At 35.1% G+C, this 27429-nt stretch overlaps 1 protein-coding gene across 1 annotated transcript in view; it reads left to right on the top strand.

The window, feature by feature from the left end:
- Positions 1–16427, top strand: part of LOC100934862 (WD repeat-containing protein 64-like) — a 190491-nt gene extending 174064 nt beyond the window's left edge. Inside the window, exons 25-29 of the mRNA XM_012545213.3 lie at positions 685–724; positions 3961–4049; positions 6542–6732; positions 14245–14339; positions 16271–16427. Of these exons, the coding sequence (XP_012400667.2) occupies positions 685–724; positions 3961–4049; positions 6542–6732; positions 14245–14339; positions 16271–16427 (572 nt within the window). The remainder of the gene's footprint in view (positions 1–684; positions 725–3960; positions 4050–6541; positions 6733–14244; positions 14340–16270) is intronic.
- The last annotated feature ends 11002 nt before the right edge of the window (positions 16428–27429 follow it).

Raw genomic sequence — 27429 nt, 5'->3', positions numbered from 1 at the left:
TATTTCCAAGATTATTTTTGAAATAGAAATTTTTATTAAATGACAATGTGTAATGAAAAAAATCCATCATTGACCAGAATTAGAATTTGAGCATCTTGAGAGCATGATATTTCTTGCATACTTCTTTGTATCTCTCTGACCTTATTGCTATGTGTTTTGTATAAAGCACACACCAAAAATAATAATAATAATAATAATAATAATAATAATGTCAAATGAAGAAATGGAGAATTTTATCATTTGCCTGATCCCTGCCCTTATACCCTTGCCCATTCCCCCTATATACTCACTTGGTTTTGACCAAGTTCTGCAGATTCAGATTAACTATTCAAATATCCTATATTATTGGCTCTAAGCTCCTCTCATGGATGGACCTTGAATTTCAGAGGCTCAGCCCAGAAAGTCTGCTTGGGAAATTGTGATTGTTTTTCTGATCATGATGCCCTTGGGGAAGGCTTGACTAGACCTTAAGTCCATGTGAGTCTAATCTTCTCTAAAAGAGCTGCTATGAAACTGGATCTTTCTGTCATTCTGCTCTTTTTAGTTTGTCCAGATTTTACTTCCATTTTTCTTTGCCTTTAGAGCCAAAGATGAAGCATATGAAATGACCACATGTGATAATTATAATAAGAAACAAATAAAATGATAGGATTTTATATAGATATATTCTTTATATTGCTACAGATGTCAAGATCTGGAGAGCCCACGTTAATGCAGTCACTTGGTGAGTATCTATCTGGAGTTTAGAAAAGCTGGAGAAAATAATATCCTATTGTTACAAGGAGGGAAAGGAAACATGCATTTATTAAGTGATTACTAGGTATGCTAGATACTATGATAAGCCCTTTATAAATAGTATCTAGGTGGCTTAGCTGCACCAGATCTAAAACTATACTATAGAGCAGCAGTTACCAAAACTATTTGGTATTGGCTAAGGAATAGATTAGTTGATCAGTGGAATAGATTAGGTTCAAGGGATAAAACAGTCAACAAATATAGCAACTAGTCTTTAGACAAACCCAAAGATCAGCTTTTAGGATAAGAACTTACTATTTGATAAAATTGCTGGGAACATTGGAAACTAATATGGCAGAAACTAGGCATTGATCCATACTTAACGCCGTACACCAAGATAAGGTCAAAATGGGTTCATGACCTAGGCATAAAGAATGAAATTATTAATAAATTAGAGGAACATAGGATAGTTTACCTCTCAGACCTGTAGTAGGAAAGGTTTTATGACCAAAGCAGAACTAGAGATCATTACTGATCACAAAATGAAAATTTCGATTATACCAAAAGTGAAAAGTTTTGTACAAACAAAACTAATACGAACAAGATTAGAAGGAAGCAATAAACTGGGAAAATATTTTACAGTCAAAGGTTCTGATAAAGCCTCATTCCAAAATATAGAAAATTAACTCTAATTTATAAAAAATCAAGCCATTCTCAATTGAAAATGGTCAAAGGATATGAACAGACAATTCTCAGATGAAGAAATTGAAACTATTTCTAGTCATATAAAAAGATGCTCCAAGTCATTATTAATCAGAAATCAAATTAAGACAACTCTAAGATACCACTACACACCTGTCAGATTGGCTAAGATGACAGGAAAAATAATGATGATTGTTGGAGGGATGTGGGAAAACTGGGACATTGATTCATTGTTGGTGGGTTGTGAACAGAATCAACCATTTTGGAGAAGTAGTTTGGAACTATGCTCAAAAAGTTATCAAACTGTACATACCCTTTGATCCAGCAGTGTTACTACTGGGATTATATCCCAAAGAGATTATAAAAGAAGGAAAGGGACCTGTATGTGCACGAATGTTTGGCAGCCCTTTTGTAGTAGCTAGAAACTGGAAACTGAATGGATGTCCATCAGTTGGAGAATAGCTGAATAAATTGTGGTATATAAAATTATGGAATATTACTGTTCTGTAAGAAATGACCAACAGGATGATTTCAGAAAGGCCTGGAGAGACTTAGACTGATGCTAAGTGAAATGGCAGGACCAGGAATCATTATATACTTCAACAACAATACTAGATGATGACCAGTCCTGATGGATCAGGCCATCCTCAACAACGAGATCAACCAAATCATTTCTAATGGAGCAGTAATGAACTGAATAGCTATACCCAGAAAAGAACTCTGGGAGATGACTAAAAACCATTACATTGAATTCCCAGTCCCTATATTTATACACCTCATCTTGATTTCCTTCACAAGCTAATTGTACAATAATTCAAGTCGTTCTTTTTGTACAGCAAAATAATATTTTGTCATGTATACTTATTGTGTATCTAAGTTATATTTTAATATATTTAACATCTACTGGTCATCCTGCCATTTAGGAGGGATAGGGGAGTAAGAAGGTGAAAAATTGGAACAAGAGGTTTGGCAATTGTTAATGCTGTAAAGTTACCCATGTATATATCCTGTAAATTAAAGGCTATTAAATTAAAAAAAATAATAAATAAATAAATAAATAGTATCTAATTTGATCCTCACAACAATCCTGGGAGGTAGGTGCCATTATTATCCACATTTTGCAATGGACACATTGCTCTAATTACTGCACCAACAAGCTAGCGGCTAAAAGAATGGCCCCAGCTTTTCTCTTACTTATCATTTCAAAATCTCTCTTGTGGGAAGAGCAGTTTGGTGGTACAGTAGCTAGAGCACTGAACCTGGAGACAGGAAGACCTAAATTCAAATGTGACCTCAGATACTATATGACCCCTGGGCACATCGCTTAACTCTGTTTGCCTTAATTTCCTCACCTGTAAAATGAGCAGGAAAAGAAAATGGCAAACTATTCCAGTATCTTTGCTAAGAAAATCCCAAATGAACTCAAGAAGAGTTGGAAAGAACTGATTAACAGCAATAAACTAGTAGGGGGGATAGTTTTTATTTTTCTGATAAAGAAATTGACATAAAGTTTTCTGTACATTAAAATTCCTTGTTTAACAATGTACTTTATCTAATTGACTCACTCTGAATGAATAGATATTTGATGGTGGTAGTGGTAATAGTAGTAGTAATAGTAATTATTGTTGTAGCAGTAGTAGTAATTGGCAAAGGAATAGGAGGAATAGTTGTAGGAGTAGCAACAGCAGCAGTAGTAGCTACTACTGTAGCAATAGTAGAAATAGTAGTGGTAGTAATAGTAATATCTAGTATTCATGTAGCACTTGAATGTTTACAAAATGTGTTATAAATATTATCTCATTTTAACCTTGGACATTTTAAGTGATTTATCTTATCTCCCTTATTTGATGTTAATCTCCTTAGGCACATTTGTATTCTCCATTATCTTATGATATTCAAATAAAGAAGATATTTAATAAATGTTTGCTATATGAAATTTGTTGAATTATACAAAGAGTCGGTGGCAAAGCTTTAACTAATTTCCAATTCTGGATCTTTTCCACTGAACAAGAAGACCATTTCTTGGCTAATAACTATAGTCTATTTGTGGTGTACTTTCCTTGATCATTTGAAATTTGAGGTCAGGATATAATTGGAGGAAGGAATGTCCTAGGAGACACTAAAAGAAGCCAATTGCACAATTTAAGAAACTGCTTATGGCTTATGTTTCTTTGTATTATGGGATATAGTAACTGTGTGTGAACATAGACAAATCTCTTAATCTCTCTGGATTTCCATTTCCTTATCTGTTAAATGGAGGTAATGACAACTTTAATGGATGCCTACTTCACAGGGGTCCTTGGAGACTCATGTGTGATTATGTATGAAAAACATTTTGCAAAGCTTAAAGCATTATTTTTGTTTCAGCCATGATTATTGTTATTGTTATTGCTAAAGGGCTATTGACTTATTGACTCCATGATCCTCTGATTCTCAATCCAATTTAGTTGACTGTCATTATCCTAGAAAATCATTCTCTTTTCTTGTAGTGAATTTATCACCTGTTTTCTTTTGTTTCATTAGTTTAGAGCTGGTAGAGAAAGAAAAGGTTCTATTGTCTTCCTCCGTTGACTGTACAATTCGTCTTTGGAGCATGAATGGAGAGTATATAGGTATGGAATTTCCACACCTACCTATGCAGAAGATCAGGTTTAGTGTGGAACACATGTACATTCTTTCCTGGAAGAAGAATCAAAAATGACCCAAAGAAATCATTTCCTGGGGGAAAAATATCTAATTCCACTTGGTCAAATTGGAAATCCTTTGGACTGAGAAATCCAGCTATACCAATAGTGATAAATTTTGTTGGGAATTATATTTTTTCAGATAACAATATTTGAAACCTAGAAAGAACCTAAGAAAACATCTTATTAAAACCACTATCTTATTCGGGGAGTTGATATTTCTGATGAAAACTTTTAAAATTTTGACTTGATTACTTCTTTGCCAATTTATATTTTATACTGCATCATCTTTATTTGTGTATATATGTCACCTCTCCTTCCATTATTGTATAAGTTCCTTCTTTCATCTTTGAATCTCTTCTAAAATCTATCACAGTATAAATAGGGAGCACTTAGTAAATATTTGTGGCTATTTCAGCTAATCTGAAACATCTTAAAAGTAGACAAGGAGTTATAGATTTAAAATTAATAATGGCAGTTTTCAGTAATCTTCAGAACCATAACTAAGGTGGGTCTACTGGGACTTTGCCCATGGGTGCTAAAATTGAGATGACATTGACAGCACCTAAGATTCTTCAATGAGCTTAGAAACTGATTATCAAAAATTCTAGGTGATTTCCTCAACAACCCAGCACCACTCTGCTGCATTCCCCAGAGTTGGTCTTCCCAACTAAGCTGCAACTTCCCAAAAAGTGTCTTTTGGTATCTTGAATTCTCCATCTCTGTATACCTTGCTTCCCATGAGACGGTGTCCTGGAGTAACAACAACAAAAATAATAATATCAAATAGCATTTATATAAAGCTTTAAGGTTTACAAATAATTTGATCCTCTCAGCAATCAGGTAGGCATTCTTTTTATTCCCATTTTATAGATGAGGAAACTGAGGCAGACAAAGACTAAGTGACATGTTCACCATCACATAGCTAGTAACTGTCTAAAATTGGATTTGAATTCAAAGCCTTCCTCACTTCAGGTCTAGCTCTTTATCCACTGCACCATTTATCTGAATCTGATGTTGAAATCTCTTTCTAAGTAATCTCACACTCCCAACTGAATTTTGTCTTAAAGTTCATTTGAAAGGTACCTTTCTATGCTGCTTGTCCCTGAGATAATTTTGAGTCCTTGTCTCAATTGCCATAGTGACTTGTTATAGCTCTGCATATGTACTCTCATTTTTATGCCCAAGTTCAAATTCTCTTGCTTCCTAGCTTGCCTCTTGTTTTCTTTAGAATCTTTTCTCATACTTTTACAAATGTATGGCATAAGTCACATTCTTCTTTTTGGTAATTTCTTAGAAGTTTGTTCTCTAGGAAGATTTTCTTACTTAACTCTACCCCTTTTCAAATATACACAATACTTAACCTAATTACTGCAGTATTTAATTTAGGAAATATTTAAGTTCTTGCTACATGTGTTGTGCTAGGTACAAAACCAAATAAAATGTCTTCATGAACTGAGAGAAAACACATACATATATAGCAATAATGCAATGTTATAGACAAGATGAGAGCATAAAAAAGGTACAAAGGTATAGAGGTAGAAAATAAAATGGTGGGATCAAGGTAAATTAAAGACACTAACTCTTTAGTGTGGAAGATCTGTGTGTATGTTGAAAGTAGATTATCTTGTTTCCTTTATTAATAGCTAGCATTTATATAGTGCCTACTATGTGCCAGGCATTGTGCTAAGAGCATTATAAATATCGTTTCATTTGATCTTTACAACAACTTTGGGAGGTGGGTGCTATTATTATCCATATTTTATAGATGAAAAAAACAAGGTTAAGTGACTTGCTCAGGATCATACATCTAGAAAGTATCTGAGGTCATATTTGAACTCAAATTTTCATGACTTCAGATCCATCTCTCTGTTATCTGGCTGCATGACCCATAAGGCAACGACTACACCTGCCACTATCATATCCCACTGAGAATAACCATGATCACATATTTGTATAGCACTTTATAGTTTGCAAAGCAACTTTCACAAGCACCACCTTGTATGAGCCTTGTATTAATCCTATAAGGCAGACAAGCTCATTTATCATTCCCATTTTACAGATGAGACACTAAGATGCTAAGAAGGTAAGTGACATATGAGTGGCAAAGAAAGGACTAGTACCTGGGCTCTCCCCATGTCCTGCCTTTGTTCTGTTCTACTACATTAATGCTATGGTTATTCAGCAGACATGTTGAAAGACTTGATCTGTAAGTGAAGTGTACTATGATGATGTTCTTAGACTATTTTTTCTGGGATTTTTTTTTAATACAGAAGCACATATGCTGAACTTCAGGGTGGTCAAATAATGAACCTTAATGGATTATAAAGGAGGCACATGGGATCTTAGCTCTGAGCCTTCTATAATTAAAGAGTAGATAATTTCCTGTCATCTTATTCAATGATATTTCTTTCTCTTAGGGACTTTTGGGCAGAGTGAGCTCTGGGATGTTTTTATATCTGCCTCCTGGAAACATCCTATGGTACCCAATGAAATCTTGATGGATCCACAGAGTATGCCATTACACCAAATTTTAGCAAAAGATGTTTCAACTTTACAAATTAATCAACTGGAGGAAGACAAAATAATTCAGGAGAAATCCCGTGCTAAGGTTGGTCCTCGAACTTCCAGGCTTTTTGTCTTCACTTCACTAATTATAATCAACCTTATAATTAGTATTATATCACAGAAGATGGTTACTTGGTGGAATACTGGACTGTGAGTTCAAATTCTACCTCAGACATTGATTAGTTGTGTGATTCTGGGCAAGTCACTTATCCAATAAGTTTCCCTATCAGTAAAATAAGGTTAAAAATACCATTTATATCACAGGTTTATTTTGAGGATCAAATAAGATAATAGATGTAAAATAAACCTTAAAATGCTATGTAAATATATCTATTTACTTATTTGGAGGCAATTGAGATTAAGTACCTCGCCCAAGGTCACACAGCTAATAAGTATGAGGCCAGATTTGAACTCAGGTCCTCCTAACTCCAGAGCAGTGCTAGTTTGTCACCTAGCAGCTGCAATATTTATGATTATTATAAATTCCACATTTGAAAAAAATTTTAGGCAGGACCTACAGATCCAAGTAAAAATTTTAATATAAGCAACTCTCTTCCCTCAACCACCATCTCACTCCTTTAAAGAGTTAGACTAGTAAAGCATAGAGAAAATTTACAATGATATCAGGAAGACCAGAGTTTATGTCCTGCCTCGGACATGTACTCACTATGGACAAATCATTTAACTTTCAGTTCTTCCAGGCAACTCCAATACTATTAAAAAGATGGTTTTCACTTTGGGTAAATTCAAATAGGCAAATTGCAGTTGCCAGCAGCAGTTTAGATTCAGCCTTCACCTGGTGGGCTTTGAGGCTGTCCAGCCCCAGAAAGGGCAGGGTCATGGGAAGCCCTGCAACAGGAGATCTACAGAACATCCACATTAAGTTATAATTGGCTATAGGGACAAGTACCTTGCTAATATGCCTCAGTAAAGGGAGTTTCTACAGCACAGATTCTTTTCACCAATTGGATCATAGATCCAAATAAATTTTGCTTCTACACAAAGGCATAACTACTGACCCACCATTAATAGCTCACATGATTCCAATCATTTTTCTCATACTAGGGATAAATTTGTACTGATTGGTTGACTTGGAAAATCAATTGACTTGGAAAGTCAATTGGTTGACTTGGTAGGAATATTTCCAGTCAATCACTCAATTCATTCAGTTTTCAATTCAATAAACGTCAATAGATTTTTAGACTTGGAGTAAGGAAGATCTAATCCTCAAACACTTAATCAAACTTTGCAGTGACTCAGTCATCCCTCAAAGATAAGTAGCCTGAAACAGAAGTTCATAGAATCTCTTTCTTCCACCATCCTCAAAGAGTTACAGATAGATTTCAGAGAATCCCTGAATTTAAACGCAAAAATAATGGCATGTTTATTTTCATTAACTTTTTTTTAACATTTCCTTCAATTATTTAAAAATGCAGTTGTGAGAAGGGGTCTCTAGGCGTCAACAAAGTACCTAAGAAGTTCATGATTCAGAAAATGTTAAAGCCTTTAGTTTAAAGGTATAAGTTATTGATAGTTTGAGATCTGCATGCAGTAGGTTGAAGGAGTTCCCATTTTGGCAAAGAAAGTTCTGACATCAATAGAGTTCTCACATCATAGGCAAGTATTTATTTAATGTATATTATATCTAGGTATTGAGCTCATTAGGCAGAGTGGGGAATGCAAAGAAGACTTAATACAAGGTCTCTGACTCAGCGAATTAAATAGTATATTATTAAGTATACATAGATTGAATCTTAATGTTAAGCTGTGCCAAGATAATACATTTTATCAGATTAGTTATAGAAAAGCTAAAAGTTGAGAGTGTGAATTTTTAAAGAAGGCTCTAGATTTGAATGAGACAGTTAGGTGGACACAGTGGATAGAACACCAAGTCTGGAGTCAGGAAGACTTAACTTCTTACTTAAAATCTGGCCCCAGATACTTCCTAGCTGTGTGACCAGGGGTAAATCATTTAATCCTGTTTACCCCTGTTTCTTCATCTGTAAAATGAATTGGAGAAGGAAATGGCAAATCACTCCAATATCTCTGCCAAGAAAATCCTAAATGGGGTCCATAAAGAATGGAGTGAAACAAGTGAACAACTGGATTTGCATAGATTTAGTGGTCTAAATTCATATCAGCTTTTCAAGAAATTTCAAGAAACCCTAGACAGCAAAGAAGGTCATTTTACAAGCTGTTGGTTCTCTCCACTTGTACTGCATATCAAAGCAAGAAACCCTGTTTGCAAAGCGATATATATGCTTCTTTAGTTTTCTTGAGTACATTGTGAAGCAGCCTTCTGTAATTCAGATCACAGAGTGTACCTTGATTGTGTGTTTCTGTCAGGAGCCCAAAACGTGGTCAAAATAGGAAACAAAGTTATTGAGCAAGCAAAGCTTAAGAAAACTTACCAACTCATCAGATACATTGCACCCTTAATAATGCCAAGCTTAAGCCATCTTCTCAAGGTTGGAAAGAAGTGGAGGAGACTGAGAAGTTATGTGTGCAGCACTACGGACAGCATTTTTATTTTAAATATGATGATGATAGAGAGAGAAGGGAAAGGAGGTAAAGAGAAAGGAAGGAGGAAGGGGATGTACAGGGGTAAGGAGGGAGAGAGAGTGGGTTGAAAGAAGGAAGGAAAGAAAATGAAAGAAAAAAGGAATGGAAAGGAAAGAAAGAAAAGAAAAAAGAAAATAAGGATGGGAGGTAGAGATCAGAACAGATTAAAAACAAGGGGGGGAGGGAGGGTGAAGAGAAAGAGACAGAAAATATGAAACTCTGAATAAGGGCAAGCAAAGGTTAAACAGAATTAGTCAAATTATGGGCTTTATTTCTTAATAAACTCTTCACTTTGAACAGCTTTACAATACACTAGGCCTGAGGAAAACTAGATAACAAATTCAAATGAAAGAATTGATTTAAAAGTAAAATGAAAAAGGAAAAAATGAAGCCAAATAGTTAAGACCAAATATGCAAAATTTAATAAGTGTTTACAATATGTAAAGTATTTTGCAGGTTACTAGGGATACAAAGACCAAAATCCCCAACAAACCCTCAAACTCTGTCTTCAAAGACATTATATTCTACTAGGGGATATAGTCAGTAGATAGAAAAATATATTTGTGATTATATGAAGAAGAGAGGACAGTAATAATTGATAAATCAAGAAATCAAGAAAGATTCCACATAGGAAGTAGCACACGACCTGTGTTTTAAAATAAAGCAGAAAGGATTCTATGAAATGGAGAAGAGGGTTCATTCCAGGAATGAGATCAGCCTTTTCCAAATCTTGGAGGTTAGAATTAGAATTATAAAATTGAGGGGATGCCCATCAATTGGGGAATGGTTGAACAAGTTGTTGTTTATGAATGTAAAGAATATTATAGTTTTATAAGAAATGATGAACAGGCTAATCAGAAAGAGCCTGGAAAGACTTACATGAACTGATACTGAGTGAAATGAGAGAAGAATTTCAGCAGTTACATTTAATGTGCCAGGTTTTATTTAATTCATAGAATCAAAGAATTTCAGAGCTTTATTATAAAGCACCTCAGGACCCAGGTGTTACTATAAGTTTTGTCTCCATAACTGTTGTGATACGGGAACCATCTGCCAGTGGCTACTGGAGGTCTAACTCAGACCTGTAGAATGGATCTCTTCATGTGAGAGGAAGATGACGATACAAGGAGACTATTTTCTGACCTCTCCACTGAGAGACAGTTGCGTTGTCTGACTTCTCTTCTCTCCTCTTCCCTCTGCCTCCAATTTATTTCATTCCCAGTCCACAAACAACACCTGTGTTAATAAAGGCTGCTTTGCAACTCCTTCAGATCTTATGATCCACAGCTGTGGAGGCTCTTGGAGAATTGACCTGCCTCTTCACTTAGGCATGGTCCTTAACAATTCCCTGTTTTTTGTTTTAGATGCAATGATTTTCATCCCACAGCATGGTCAGTAAGTTTGTGCATTTGCTGTTATCTGAGTCCACTCATTGAGCAATACAAGCAACGCTATCACTTCTGCATGGTTGTAGCAAGTGTCGATCTTGTGAGATGTCATGGAGGCAAACTTTCAAATGGAGAAGAGGGCAGTAGTCAGAACAGACATTTAAGTCTCTCATTAGTCTCCTGGCTTGGCCCTTTGATGAGTTACCCTGACTAAAAAAGTCTTACCAGGTATCTTCTGCCTTTCCTTCCCCATGTGTTACTGAAGGAACTCTGGGAGGATGATCCTATTCACAAAAATCTCTCAAATGCTGCTGGTTCTTCTTGTCCCTGTTTGGGTGCCACATAACTAGAATACAAATAATTTCTATAATTTTTGTCAAAAGCATAATGGGTTGATGGATAAGCCATATCTGAGAGCCTTTGCTTTGAAATACAACCAGAATGGCAAAGGACCGCCAATTGTTTCCATAAAAGCACTAGCTGGAAAAATGAGAGATATTTAGATTGGAGAACTAAAGACATGGGAGGATGGAAAAGCTGTCTCTAAGTATGTTTGAAAAACTGTCGTAAGGAAGACCTGTCCTATACTAATAGGAGTAAGAGACAGAAAGGAAAAAACACCTTACTAGAGCTATCCAAAAATGGAATGGGTAAACTCTGGAGGCCTTCAATCAAAGATTTATTTGTTGAGGATGCTGCAGAGGGGACCTTTGTCCTGATACTTACTGGGCTACTAGGTTCCTGAGGTGCTTTATAATAAAGCTCTGAAATTCTTTGAATCTATGAACAGCATGAAAGCTGACACATCATATCAATGTTCTGCCCAATTTGACCTGATGTTCCTCAGGAACATTCTCCAAATTCCTTCCAAAAAAAATAAAGAAAAATGAAATATTCTTATGTAAAATCATTCTCTGATTAGAACTAGTTGGCTTGGTCATTGGGAATCTATCTCTTCTAAGAAGAAAGAAAAAACATTAATGTATCTAGACTGACAATCAAGAGAACTAAATTCTAGTCTGTCCCTAATTAGCCAGCTATACAATCTTGAACCCTTATTTTCTTTGTTTGAAAAGATGACACAATGGAGAAGCAACATGACCTAGTTAATAGAATACTGAACTTAGAGAGGTCAGGAAGCTCTAAATCTCTTGTCAGACACTTAAAGGCTATGTGAGCCTGAACAACTCACTGAACCCTTCTCAATTCAATGTCATTATATGTATAATAAGAATAATAATAGAACAACAGTGTTATTGTGATGCATTGAATTATGCATGGTAAGTACCCAGAAATCTTCTAACCTTGGAAGATCACTGCATCCCTCTAGTCTCTTTCTCTGATTGGTCAGTCAATTGGTCAGTTTTCTCTTGGAAACTCCATTTTAAGAAAGGTACACAGTGTAGTCACATTCACTTTTCCATTTCTTTCTGAAGTGGCTCCTGAGTTGCTGCCCTTTTTTCTCCACCATAACTGTCATGCTTATCTTTCCTCCTCAAGGCCTTTTTAGCTTTCTATTATGTGTGTCTTCCCTTTTAGAATGTAAGCTCCTTGGAGGCAGAAAGTTCTTTTCTTTCTCTGTTGGTATTTCCAAGAGTTTAACACAATATGTGACACATATTATAAGTAAGCGTTTAATAATTTTTTGTCATTGTTGTTACTAAACACTGGGGATATAAAAAAAGAGGCAAAAATTCAATTGTTACCCTGAAAGAATTAAAATTTATATGACAGACACAGTGAATTCCTTCAGAACAAGGAGCTTTTTTTTGCCTTTCTTTGTATTTTCAACACATAAGAGGTGCTTGATAAATGCTAACTGGTCAATGCATTGATTGAATATGTATACTAGATATAGTCAGAGAGAAGGCACAAGAAGTATGTAGGGAGAAGTGGTCATATATGGACTTTGGGAAAATCACTTTAGTGGCTCAATGGAAGAGATATTGGAATGGAGAGAGGTTTGAGGCTGGGAGACTAATTGGCAAGTTACTACTTGCCACCCATGAAGTGATAATGTCCTACATTAAATGGTAACTGTGAGTAGAGAGTGAGGAATGTTGGGAAGGTAAAACCTTGGAAAGAGATTGTACACATAGAATTAGTTAGAGAGGAATCAAGGATGGCATTGGGGTTGACAGGGTGACTGGGACAGCAGTGGTACTCTCAACAACAATAGGGAAATCTAGAGAAGAGAATAATTTGGGTGTAAAGATAATGAGTTCCGTTTTGGATATATTGAGCTTGAGGTACTTTTAGGATATTTAATTTATTGTAAAATAAATACCTCCTTTTTGAGTTCATGTGGTAGGTTCCTGCTGCTGAGTAAACCTATCACAATGCAGATATTATAGAGGTAAACATTTAGGTATTAAACACATGTTCAGGAGGAAGAAGAATGACCCTAAACAATTATTAGTATTCTAAGAATGCTTTTTACAGAAAGACAGAGAAGTGATTCTTAACATACAGCAATACAATATAGCCTTTCATACCATAAAAATTGAAAAAAAAACTTGTTAAACAGAATTATAATCTCATATATCCTTCAGAGAAACAAACCCAATTAAACAGATGTTTGAGATGTATGAAATAAGGAGGAAGAGGGAGCCCTTGTTGAATGACATCATATTTTTCCAGTAACATATGAATGGCCCTCAGCTGAGAGGAGTGAGAATAGAAGGTGTGAAAGCTTGAGGAAAGTTATTCTTATGGCCTTCTTCAGATCAGTTTAGCAATATGGGTATAAGAGAAAATGGTAAGATTAATCTTATGTTGATATTTGACAGAATATGATCAGTGATGAGACAAGTGGACAAGGGATTACAAAAGACAGTGTAGATCTGACCTTGTTCACAAAGGGATTGAGACAGAGAGCAGCCAAGGGAAGGAGTAATGCCTGGGAAAGAATTAAGAAATGAAAGGATTGGCAGTCATGGTAAGGTTGAAGAACAAGGTGTAAAGGCAGAGAGAAAATTGAAATGCTAAAAGGTTATGATCAAATAATTTGATTTCAAAGTTCATGAATATGGAAGTAAAATTAATGTGTGTTATCCAGATCAAGGTTTTGACTATCTCTTTGTATATCTGAGGTGGAGTGGAAGAGGGAGATCCTGGGAATTGAGCAGATTGAAGGATTGTAAAGTTGAAGTCCTTGAGGGACCATCAATATGTATGTGTAAATCCCCTAATATCAGAGCCAGAATTGAGGCAGAAAGATTAATATTCTCTGATTATTCCCTTGGAAAAGAAGATTGCATTTAGAATAAAAAATTCCTATATATATATTTTAAATTGACGACATATGTAAGAAATTCTCTATTCGAATTCTAATCCATTTGTTTTCCAGAGGAAACTGAAGCCAGAGATGTTAAATCATTTGCCTAGAGTCACACAATGAATTAGCAGCTAAACTAGGATTAGACTCCAAATGTGCTCAATGCAATTCACTTTATTACAACAATTGACTGGTAAATTGTATCATGTAGAAGCTGATAGATCGAAATGACAATACAATCACATAGCTCAATGCTCCAGCTTTCATCTATATACCTCAAGGCTTATTCATACTGTTGGAATGGTGAGATGTGTATTCCTTCTGCTAGCCTGAACAGACTTTGGACATCAGCATCCTTGAAGATCATCCCACTGATCTTGAAAGAGACAAAGAAATTCACATACAAGCTCCTAAGCAAAAAAGGTGAGTAAATACAAAGTGAAAAAAAAATCCTGGGCTTCTAAAAGCCTGCAAAGTTCCCAAACACAGGTTCTGATCTTCAGTTTAGGGTTGTTTTTCCCCCTCACTAATAATTCTGATTTGGTAAAAGTTGTTTGACATTCCTTTTATTGTCTCATCTATAAAACCCCTGGGGCTATTAACACCTGTTCAGCGTATTTTACCAGTGGCTATAGAAAGGAACAAAGTATGTGAATGGCAAAAGCCATTTATTTTTTATTATATCATTTGTTTCTCACCAACATTTGCCCATTTTTTCTTCAGAACAATCAGTATGTACTTATTAAATGTCTACTGTGAAGCAACTAGGTGACATTGTGGATAGAATTCTGGGTCAGGAGTTAGGAAGATCCGAATTCAAATCCCACCTAGACACTATCTATGTGATTGTAGTCATACTTAACTTTTGCTTCAGTTTCCTCATGTGAAAAATAGGAATTACAGTAACACCTACATCCTACAGTTGATGTGAGGATCGCATGGTATTATATTTGTAAGGCATTTTGCAAGCTCTGAAGCACTATGTAAATGTTAGCTATTATTAATACTATGTGTATAGATTACTGTGCTACGTGCTGTGCCAGGTGTGTGACCCTTAGCAAGTCATTCATTCACCTCTTACTTTAATCCACTGGAGATAGGAATGGCAAACCACTCCAATGGTTTATTTGCCAAGAAAACCCCCCATCATTATGAAGAATGATGGAATGACTGACCAACAACAACAAAAGAGAAAAGAGCTAAAAGAAAAAGAGAATAACAACATAAAATAAATTTAAGGAACTTGGGCTAGAATAAAATCTTAAGAATGAAGGAAGAGCCTGTGGGAACAAACAGATCTCAAAGTAATGTAAGCAATACAAAATGTTGGGACCAAGTGGTTTCTTAAATGAGAGAAGAACAAAGTCAATGCAAAATAATTAAATGGAGTAAAACACAAACTCAATAATTGCATTTTAAATATGAATGGATTTAACTCTTTAATAAAATGCCTCTTTCTTCAACTTACACCCACTTCTCCTAGGTCTATAATTGGTCCTAGAACCAATTAGAAAAAGTTTAGTTTCTTTTTTACATGATAACCTTTTAAAAACTTGAAGGCCTTTCCAGTCTAGTCTTTCTCAAATCCTTCCATTTATTTTGCTATGGCATGGTTCTCCTCCAGATTGCTATAAAGTTCAAATGAAATAACTCATGTATAAAGCTGTAAGCTCCTTGAGGTCATGCATAATTAATTTTTTTTCTTTGTCTCCCCAAAACCTAGTATTGTGCCTGGCATTTAGTAGGTGCTTAATAAATGCTTGTTGATTGATTGAATGAATGAAGTGAAGATCAAAGATATGTTTATGAAAGACACCTCAATTAGGAAATATGGAGAAAAAAAGAAAAGGCTAGATAAAGGAGTCTCTAAGAGAAATTGAAGAAATAAAGATGAATGAGTAAAGGACAAAACTATAGAATATTATAGCTTTTAAAGAACATATCCAAAAGAAAATGATCAAAAGAATCACATGAAACTCTAAGATGAAGATTCTTAAGAGGTTAATTAAAACTATCATATGGAAGTTTTAGTGGAATGCTAAGACTTTCTTGGAATCTAGTAGGGTATTAAATCAGAATATATAGCAATAAGAATCAATTGTTCTTCAAGATAGATTGAAATGATTGGGGGGAGAAAGGAAATAAGAGGTCATTGGAGTGAGTAGTACAGTTAAGCCAAGGCTATTTTTGCACAGCTACTGATGAAAAACTCATTTTGACTATTTCTATAACAGGAAAGGCATGGAAGGAGATTATTTGGGAAGGTAACGCTAAGGATAAGAAATAGGCTTCCCATGGTCCTGGCCAATGTCATTCATACTAATTTACATTTTTATATGACTCTGTTTGTTCAGGTTGCCACAAGAACGGAACAAGAATTCCTACAAGCTATTTAACCCTGGGTGGCCTAATGCTTACCACACACTCAAATGTCATGAGGTTGCCAGTATTCCATCAATAGGAAGAAAACCAGATTTATCTGTTATTGGTATTGAAGAAAAGAATAACTAAAGTTATTTCAAAGGAAGGATCATTTAGCTGTTCCTTAGGAATTTGATTGCTAGGAAAACTTAAAATATCTTTTCCTCTTAATGTTTTCATTTTGAATACTAGAGAATCTTAAAATATTTTCTTTTGCTTGCAACTTTCATTCATTATGAAATCAAAAACTCTAACAGAGTCTAACCCAAGAGATTTGGATTTTTTAATTATTTATTTTATTTTAAACTTAGAAATAAAAAAAGCATTTCCATAACACAACAGAATTAGAAGGGGGGGGGGAAGTGATTATATATGAAACTGCAAATCTATTATGCACAGTTTGCTATCCTTTTAATATATAATAAAGTTATCTTGTAACTTTTTTCCTTCCTTTCTCCCCATCTCCCCCCAGGATAATTTGGGAGCCACAAATCACTCTCTCCAAGAATTCTAGGTATATATTTTAGAAGATCTGTAAACTTTGATTGGAAAAAAAGCACATATTTATTTCAGTATTGGAGGAGTGAATAAAAATCTGTTCATACTAATAGAATGTGTTTTATAATCCTATGAGTTTTATTTTAGGCATTTGAATTAAAAACATGATTCTGAGAAAAGGTCCATAATTTTCACCAGGCTGCCAAAGGAGTCCATAATAGATTAAAAGTTAATAACTCCTAATTCGAGTTTTTCCTGCTAAGAGCAAAGAATAACAAGACATAAAATAATTTCAGCACATATGGGAATGCTTTAAAGCCTAACTAAAGTTAATGTCTAGTGTCCAAATTGAGATTCAAACTTTGCTCTCTTCTTCTCTTCCCCTCCACCCAAGAAATATATTCAGCTTAGCCCTGAGTTGGGAAAGTTAGGAATTGTCCTATCAGCACTGCCATTTGTCCCCTATGTTCCCCCACGGTATTAACCCTGGGAATATTATGTACTCTCCACTACTATGTCCATTTTCAGCTCTACAAAGAGTAATTTCTATTATATACCCCTCGAGGGATGGCAAGAAAGCAGAATAGTAAAATATAAGTTCCTTGAGAAGAAATTATAAATATACATAATAATCCTTTTTGTTATAACTTTCTGTCCTATGAAATTTCCTTGGAGAATTAATCGAATATGTAACTATCTGAACAATAGAATATCAGGGATGAAAGGGATACTGATCAAGTATTTTATAATATAACATCCTCATTTTATCAATTCATTTATTCACTTATTCATACAACAAGCATTTGCTAAGTGCCTATTATGTGCCAGGCACTGTCAATATAAAGATAAAATTGTGGCGACCCACAAGCAACATAAATTCTATTGAAGGGAAACAAAGTGAACACAACAAAGAAAACCCAAAATATATACAAAGTAAATAGAAAGTCATCTCTGAGGAGAGATTTTGGAATCAGGGTAAGATTTCTACAAGTACAGCCTAGGAAAGGAGGAAGTAAATTCAGGAAAGCAGAATAGTTTTTCCAAAGGCAGAGAGAAAGTGGAATGTTATGTTTGGGAAACAATCAGGTAGTTGGCTAACATTTATTAAACACCTACTGTATTCCTTGCACTGCAAAAAAAAAAAAAATAAATAAAACCACACCACACTCACAAGCCTCTATTCTCAAGCTCATAATGTTAAAGGGAGTGACAACATAAAAATAACTCTGGATAAATAAGATGTAGACAAGATAAATTAGAGATAATTTCATAGGGAATGCACTAGACTTCAAAGGGATCAGGAAGTGCTTCTTTAAGAAGATGGAATGAGAAATCTACAGTTCTATTTGTCCAATAGGAATTAGAAATACTAGGCTGGAGGTCACTGGATAAATAGATTTTAAAATCATCAGCATAGAGAAGATAATTGAATCCATGGGAATTGATGAGATCACTGAGTGAATTAGTATAGAGGGAGAAAGAAATTAGGAGACATGTCTGTAGAGATAAAGTGATTTGTCCAAGGTCACATCTAATCAAATTATGTCATATTGAAGTTTATTCTGGTCCATTGTTCAAAGATGGGACTCACAGAAGCACGAATTGACATAAATTAAGGGGAAATTCACCTCTACTGTTCTTGGGAGTACCCAGTACCAAAACACACACACACACACACACACACACAGCAAATCCACATGTGAAAATTATATCCTGACACCCTATTAGTAAGTTCACTTAACTAGCTAGAAGAAGAGTCCTGTAATTGGCTACTGATAGTTTTAATAGGCCAGAAACATTGAGCAAAAGTCAAGAAATATAAGAAAAAACCATAAGAGTCAGAAGAAAAAGAAAAGCAGAGAAAAAAATGAGAAAAAGGAAGCAGATTGGGAGAGGCTTTTTCCCTGATGCTGAGAGGGCCAGTGACAAAAGAAAAAAAGCTTTTCTGTCTTTTCTGGGAAGAGGGAAGTGAGAAAGGGGATTAGACAAAGCCTCTGGAAAAAATATTCTCTAAAAGTCTAGGACATCTCTAAAAAGTGTTTTTGTTGGAAAGTAAAAGATGGGGAATGAGTGATAGAGCAATACATAACTCCTTTGATTCCACTGGCTCTTGAAAGCCTGTTTAACACATCAACTAGTACAATTCCACAACTTGGGGAAAATGGGAGGCAGAATTTGCTATATATAGCCCACAAAGCTAAGTCAGACTGTAGCAGAACCTGTTAATATAGTCACACTCCTCTCATACCTTTACTCCCAACTTTTTAGATTTCTCTACCATATCTCAGCAATCTTCTCAATTTGGAACATGTCTCTAATCCATGGCCTTCTTATGGCTAGAAATCTTCCTCCCTGCTCTCTTTATCTTCTCTCCCTTTTATATATTGTTTACCTCCTACTGGGGCATCTTGATTCAACTCCAGTCTCAGATACTAATTTTGTGGCCCTGGGCAAATCACTTAATGTCTGCCTTAATTTTCTCAATTGTGAAATAGGGATAATAATAAGACCTATTCCCCATAGTTTTTGTGAGAATGAAGAGATCCCATTTATAAAGAACTTAACCCTAGTAGCTGGCACATAGTTGGTGCATACTTATTGAATATATTACTTATTGAAGTGGGCCCCTTCATTTTGTGACCACAGAGAACAGAAAAGCAGGATATGGTTGCCCAACCATTCAGGGGCAGGGGGTTTGGGATGTGGGATATAGGATGCAGTTGCCAAATTTGGGTCCCCAGTAGTCTTGTTAATTTTAAGAACCAACCGATGGGTGAAAGGTAATCTCCCCTGGGAGGAGAAATAAATACTTATTATAAGCTATCTCCTCACACCAACCAGATCTCTGATTCTGCTTTGTTCCATCTGTTTTTTTTTTTGATAATAAAGCCTCTTCCTTTGAGAAAGTAGTCTGGTCTCTTGTTAATTCTTACCTTGTGGACCTATTCATTCACTTCACTTATCACCTTCCTTACTTAGAATGTGAGCTCTTTGACAGCAGGAACCGGTTTTTTGATTTGTTTGTTTGTTTATCTTTGAATTTCCAGCATTTAGCCCAGTGCCTAGCACTTAGTGCCTAATAAATGCTCACCAATTTGACTTGATACAATACAGCACAGAGGGGGCATATAAGTCTTTCTTTCAATAATAATTGATTTAAATTTTCCACTTCTGAATGTGATTTGAAACAAGTCAAGTTCAGAAAAATGTTGATGGCATAGTACAAAGCTAGTTCTTCTAGCTTCCCTGTATCCTTATTAGGACAATATTGAAATTCTTTGCAGTGTCCAAGTCATCTCAAGCACAAAACAATGCACCCACACCAATTAGGGGACCAGATAATGTTCTGTATGTGTGCCCTCTTGTGAAAAGAACAGACAGACCCCTTTTAGCTCAATGCTCCTTGAAAAAAACAACCCTTGTGGAATGGCCATCTGCATTTTCAAAAACCTGGATTTAGTGTTTTAAACAGGAAACACAGAAAGTTTGATACAGCTGGTAAATAAAAAATGTTTTGAAACCTCAGCATTCAAGATCTAGATCTAGATATATTATCCACATTCTTCAACAATGTAGCAATCCCCTTTCATGTTTCTAAGAAGTGGTCCCTCAGCTTTTGCTTGAATGCCTCCAGTGAAAAAGAATTATAAACATACATGAAAATCATAATGATAATTTGCAGCAACTGAACTTGCCAAAGCTAAAAACTCTAGTCAAATGTATCATGCAGGAGTCAGCATCTGGGATGCTTTAGCAATCAGGAATTGAGATGTACACGCCTTAGTGAGAGTACATTAAGGAGCTCTCTGCTCTTTCTTGATAAGAGGCAGAGTCTAAACCTGTAATATCACTGATATGGGGAACTACTGAATGAGGAAACTTCCTTCACCAAAATAGGTAAGCACCTCTGAAATTTATATAGTCAGAAAGATGCTCCAGAATGCTGAGAAGTTATGTGAGGTTAACAAGGGTCATTCAATCAATATGTTTCAGAGATGGGACTTGATGGCCTTTAAATTATAACGAACAGACTAGGCCCTAAAGAAGAAATCTGAGAAAGGACCTGTCTCCTTTTCTTTGTAGAAGTGGACGGCTATGGGTATAAAATATTACATATAAAAAAGCTTTTTCAACATATTGCTGAATTTTGATGATTATTTTTGCCTTTTTATATAAAAGATGACTTTCTAGGAGTTGGGGAGTGGGATACAATGAAAAATGTAAGTGATATAGAAACAAAAGATAATTTATTTTTAAAATTTTTTATTAAAGCTTTTTATTTCCAAAACATATGCACAGATAATTTTTAAACATTGACCCTTGCAAAACCTTCCATTCCAAACTTTCCCCTCCTTCCCCCCACTTCCTCCCCTAGATGGCAAGTAGTCCAATACATGTTAAATATGTTAAAATATATGTTAAATCCAACATATGTATACATATTTATACAGTTATCTTGCTGCACGAGAAAAATCAGATCAAGAAGAAAAAAACTGAGAAAGAAAACAAAATGCAAGCAAATAACAACAGAGAGAATGAGAATGCTATGTTGTGGTCCACACTCAGCTCCCACAGTTCTCTCTCTGGGTGTAGATGGCTCTCTTCATCACTGAACAAGTGGAACTGGTTTAAATCATCTCATTGTTGAAGAGAGCCTCGTCCATCAGAATTGATCATTGTATAGTCTTGTTGCCGTGTATAATGAACTCCTGGTTCTGCTCACTTCACTCGGCATCAGTTCATGTAAGTCTCTCCAGGATTTTCTGAAATCATCCTGCTGATCATTTCTTACAGAACATTAATATTCCATAACATTCATATACCGTAACTTATTCAGCCATTCTCCAACTGATGGCCATCCATTCAGTTTCCAGTTTCTGGCCACTATAAAAAGGGTTGACACAAACATTTTTGCACATACAGGTCCCTTTCCCTCCTTTATGGTCTCTTTGGGACATAATCCCAGTAGTAACACTGCTGGATCAAAGTCTATGCAGTTTGATAACTTTTTGATCTTTCCAGAATAGCTGGATGTATTCACAGTCCCATAACAATCAGTGCCCCAGTTTTCCCGCATCCCCACCAACATTTATCATTATCTTTTCCTGTCATCTTAGCCAATCTCAGAGGTGTGTAGTGGTATCTCAGAGTTGTCTTAATTTGCATTTCTCTGATCCATGATGATTTGGAGCACCTTTTCATGTAACTAGAAACAGTTTCAATTTCTTCATCTGAAAATTGTCTGTTCATGTGCTTTGACCATTTATCAATTGGAGAATGGCTTGATTTCTTATAAATTTGAGTCAATTTTCTATATATTTTGGAAACGAGGCCTTTATCAGAAACTTTGACTGTAAAAATTTTTCCCAGTTTATTGCTTCCCTTCTAATCTTGTCTGCATTAGTTTTGTTTGTACAAAAAACTTTTTAACTTGATACAATCAAAATTATCTATTTTGTGATAAATAATGATCTCTAGTTCTTCTTTGGTCACAAATTCCTTTCTCCTCCACACATCTGAGAGGTAAACTATTCTATGATCTTCTAGTTTGTTTATAATATCATTCTTTATGTTTAGATCCATTTTGACCTTATCTTGGTATTGTGTGTGTTATGTGTGGGTCCATGCCTAGTTTTTGCCATACTAGTTTCCAATTTTTCCAGCAGTTTTTGTCAAATAGTTAATTCTTATCCCAAAAAGGTGGGGTCTTTGGGTTTGTCAAACACTGGATTGCTATAGTCAACAGGACTATTTTGTCCTGTGAACCTAACCTATTCTACTGATCAACTAATCTATTTCTTAGCCAATACCAAATGGTTTTGATGACTATTGCTTTATAATGTAGTTTTAGATCAGGTATAGCTAGACCACTTTCATTTAATTTTCTTTTCTTTAATTCCCTTGAAATTCTTGACCTTTTGTTCTTCCAAATGAATTTTGTTATTTTTTCTAATCCGGTGAAATAGTGTCCTAGGAGTTTGATTAGTATAGCACTAAATAGATTAGGTATTATTTTCATCTTTATTATATTCACTGGAGCTACTTAATAGCACTTAATATTTTTTCAATTGTTTAGATCTGACTTTATTTTTGTGGAGTTTTGCTCATATAGTTCCTGACTTTCCCTTGGCAGATAGATTCCCAAATATTTTATCTTATTGACAGTTATTTTAAATGGAATTTCTCTTTGCATCTCTTGCTGTTGGATTTTGTTAGTGAAGTATAAAAATACTGTTGATTTATGTGGATTTATTTTGTATCCTCCAACTTTGCTAAAGGTGTGAATTACTTCTAATAGTTTTTTAGTTGATTCTCTAGGGTTCTCTAAGTATACCATCATATTATATGCAAAGAGTGATAATTTGCTTTCCTCACTACCTACTCTAATTCCTTTAATCTCTTTTTCTTCTCTTATTGCCAAAGCTAGCATTTTGACTATAATATTGAATAGTAATGGTGATAATGGGCAACCTTGTTTCACCCCTGATTTTATTGAGAATGGTTCCAGTTTGTCCTCATTACATGCTTGCTTATGGTTTTAAATAGATGCTACTGACTATTTAAAGGAAAAGTTCATTTATTCCTATACTCTCTAGTGTTAATAGGAATAGGTGTTGGATATTAAGATAATTTATTTTTTAAAAAATACTACTGTAGAAAAATTATAACTTTTTCAACAATTATGAAAAAGCCACACTGAAATTCTAGCTAATGAGAACCAAATCTTCAAATTTTAAAATACCGATTATGCTATTCCAACTTGGGGGGAAGAAGAGGACTTGCCAATTTCCACCCTGATATTTGAAAGAGAAATAAGAGCTAGACTATTCTTACATGTGCTAATATGCACTCATAAAATAAAATCTTTGGTGATTGAAAAATTCAACACCTGAGAGATTTCAAAAGTGTCACACATTAAATTTAGTGTTTACAGAGTGAAAGCTAATGTACAAAAGGACCGATTATTTCCCCTGCTTGGTACATTTTCTGTTTTTGAACCCTCAATAAAAGATCATTTCAAAACTGCAGAAATACTTGAGGAGAGCAGGTATTTTTATACCTTTTCTTATACATTGGGTAGAAATTATTCTAAAGAAATAGTGTTGGTAAAAATTTTGTGTGTGTGTGCCATTTTTCCATGCTTTTCTTCCCTTGGGCAAATGTTCAAGGCATCTCTAAAAGATTGTAAATTGCAGAGAAATTGATGGTCTGCATTGGAGGAGGGAGTTTTCTTTCCTATACTAGTGAAATCACAGGTCTGGTCTATCCTTTCCCTCTTGATGGCCCAAAGAAATAACAAATATAAAGCACTTTATAACCATAAAGCATGGAGAGTATAAGGATTAGCTATTTGTTGTTCTGTATTATGCAGAACTTTCAATCACATAATATTAAAGATTCAATTGCTAATGTTGCTATTCCTGGAATTCTATTAGTTCTTATTTCTAAGGTGGGGAAATGTGGCCTGATATCACCTCCATAGAAGGATAGTCATTTTCTGATGTGTAGGATTTTGGTAGAGCCACCCACAAAACATTCAAACAACTTCTTAAGTTTCATGCAGAGTTACAATTGACAGGAACGTTTGAGATCATCTAGCATAACCCCCTCATTTCTAGAAATGGCAAGGAATACTCCTCCATAATGCCCCCATCCAGGGAATGGTAGATATGAGATAGAAGAATGGGTGGGTACAAACTGTCAAAGGTGGTTCTGTGATCCAATAAAATGACATGTCTAGCATATTTTCACCTGTTGGGTGCAGGCTTGAAGGGTTCAAGAGCAAAAGTGAAATACACTCTGCTTTCAAGGAGCTTACTTTCTCTACTGGTGGTGAGGATGAGCAGGATGGGTTACAGAGATAAATTAATACAAAATATTTTCAGAAGAGAATATTCATAAGTAGGGATATCATGAAAAATTCCTTATGGGAAGGTGGTTCTTTAATTGAGCTTTTGTGAAAGGTTATGAGTTTTGTGAAAGGGTATGAGTTTGTGTGAATGTGGAATGGTCGGAGACAGAATGGAAAATTTAGAGAAGAACTCTAAATGGCTAGATTGGCTAAACCATGGAAGGTGTGAATGGGAGACAAATACATAGTAAGCCTGGAAAGGTAAGTTGACACTAAATTTCTGAAAGCCTCATAACCAAGTTAAGGAGTCTGTATTTTATCTTAAAGGCAACAGGATACTATGAAAGGTTTTTTGAGCAGGGTGTATTCAAAACTGTTTTAGGAAGATTATTTTGAAGATGGAGAAGAGAAGGGAAATATCAGAGGCAGAGACCAATTAGGAGATTATTATCTTGCAAAGAGATAATAAAAGCTTGAACTAGGGCAGAGGCAAAAAACTAAAAGGTCCCTTTAAAGATACTATGAAGCAGTTGATCAAATTTGCTGTACTCACCACCAGCTATAGATATGAAGTGGAAAGAGTTCTGGATTTGGTACTCTTTCCACTTCATATCAGGCAGCATGGGCTCAACTCCTGGCTTTGTCAATTCATTATCTGTGTGACCTGAAGCAATTTAATTCAACAAACACTTATTTATAATTTTCTATTTGTAAAGTGAGAGACAGAATAAATTAGTAGAGAATAGAGGTTTCAGAATCAGAAGACCTAAAACATGTCAGCTATATCAGTATGGGAAGTCACCCAATATCTCAGAACCTCCAACCAATTCCTTAAGATGAACAACTGTTGCCAACCACTTTGATTGAAGGAATTTCTGACTCAATGAAAGCATTGGTCTGAACCCATTAAAAGGAACAGAGGATACAAACCCCCAAATAATCTGCAGGTCCTCATTCCTCAGTTTCCCAGAGTGCAAATTCATGCAAAGAATTGTAAATTCTTGTAAATTGTAAAATGTAAAAAAATTTGGGCATTGGGGAAGAGTTTAGATAGGCCTATAATTCTATCCTTATAATTTATCTAGATTAGCAATTATTCTTGCAATTAATTATCTAGAATTACTTGGAGGAACTGAATCCTGTAGTCAAATAACCAGCATCTATCCAAAGCAAGTCTAGAACCCAGGTCTTTACTCGAAGGTTACCTCTCTATCCATTGAAACATACTAGTTTTTACTAATACTAAGGGATACAATTAAGGCACCTGTGGAGGAGAAAAGTAATCATGAGAAGCCTTAGCACCTTATTTTTGATCAAAACAAGGATATTAGAGATGTTTCAGAGGTGAGGAGAGATTCCTATACAATCTCTGAAATGAGACACAGATAAGAGATGGAATTTGTGTAGAGGACAGATGATCAACCAATTTGGAATAATGAACACATGATGATGAAATAGGACTGGCTAAGTAGGTAAGAAACATATTATGGATAGCTTTAAATGACAACCTAAGGCAACTGGGGCTTATCTAAAAATTTTCAATAGGGAAGTGACAGTCCCATTTGCATTTTAGAAACATTAATTTTACAGTTATGGGAAGGATAGATTAAAAAAGAAATAAGCATCAGGGAGATCAATTAATTAGGTGGCTAATATCATTGCCTAACACAAGAGGTGATGAAGGTGTGAATTAAAAGTGGTAGCTGTTTTATATATATACAAACACTTGCATATTATATGCATATACATACAGACATGTATGTAAGTATAAGTATATATATGTATATATAAATATATACATACTTATATTTAATTTGCAAATAACAGATATTTAAAAAATTAATCCACCCTTCTGGTCATGTCCCTTACTTCTCCCACTGAGCAAATATATTTTTAAAATCTTTCAATATAACTACATAATCCAGCAAAATATATTCCTTCATTAAACATGTGTGAAAATACATGTCTTTTTGCATTTTTAGGAGGGTCATCACCCCTCTAGTCATGAATTGGCTGGTATGTTTCTTCATTCTTTTGAACATGTGATGAGACTTCTGGTCTTTAAAAGTTGTTTTTTCTGCAAAGGTTATTCCTACATAAATTGTTCTAACTCTGCTCATTTTGCTGCACATTGGTTCATAAGATCTTCCCAGAATCCGTGGAAATTGTTCATTTCATTCTTTCTTAGAGCACAATAATATCCCATCACCTTTATAAATCACAATTTGTTTAGCCATTGCCCAATAGAACACCTTTTTAGTTTCCAATTTTCAGCTACTAGAAAAAGAGCTGCTATAAATATTTTTTTTAACTTTTAGAGATGGGCTCAACACTACCACCCTGATGGGAAAAAAAAAAAATTAAGCACTCAGGAGACTGAAGTTAACAAAAAGTCTTACAAAGTGCTAACATAGCAGGAATATGCAATAAAATAATCCTGATTGTGGTTCCCTCATCTATATTGACACATGCAAGTCATTGGTCCTTCAACTCTTGTGTGAGTAGGACATTTTTGAAAGTAGTTAGACAATGCAGTGGATAGAGTACTGGACCTGGAGTCCATTTAATCTATTTTCCTCAATTTCCTCATCTGCATAATGGGGGATAATAGCAGCACCCACTACTTAGGGTTGTTGTGAGGATCAAATGAGATGACTGTAAATTATTTACCACAGTGCCTGGTACATAGTAAGAGATACATATTCTTATGCTCTCATGTGACCAGGAAACCTCATTAAAGGA

Source organism: Sarcophilus harrisii, chromosome 3, assembly GCF_902635505.1.
Source record: "Sarcophilus harrisii chromosome 3, mSarHar1.11, whole genome shotgun sequence".
Taxonomy (NCBI): domain Eukaryota; kingdom Metazoa; phylum Chordata; class Mammalia; order Dasyuromorphia; family Dasyuridae; genus Sarcophilus; species Sarcophilus harrisii.
Note: the sequence above shows the minus strand (reverse complement) of the source record. Positions and strands in the feature narration are given on the sequence as shown.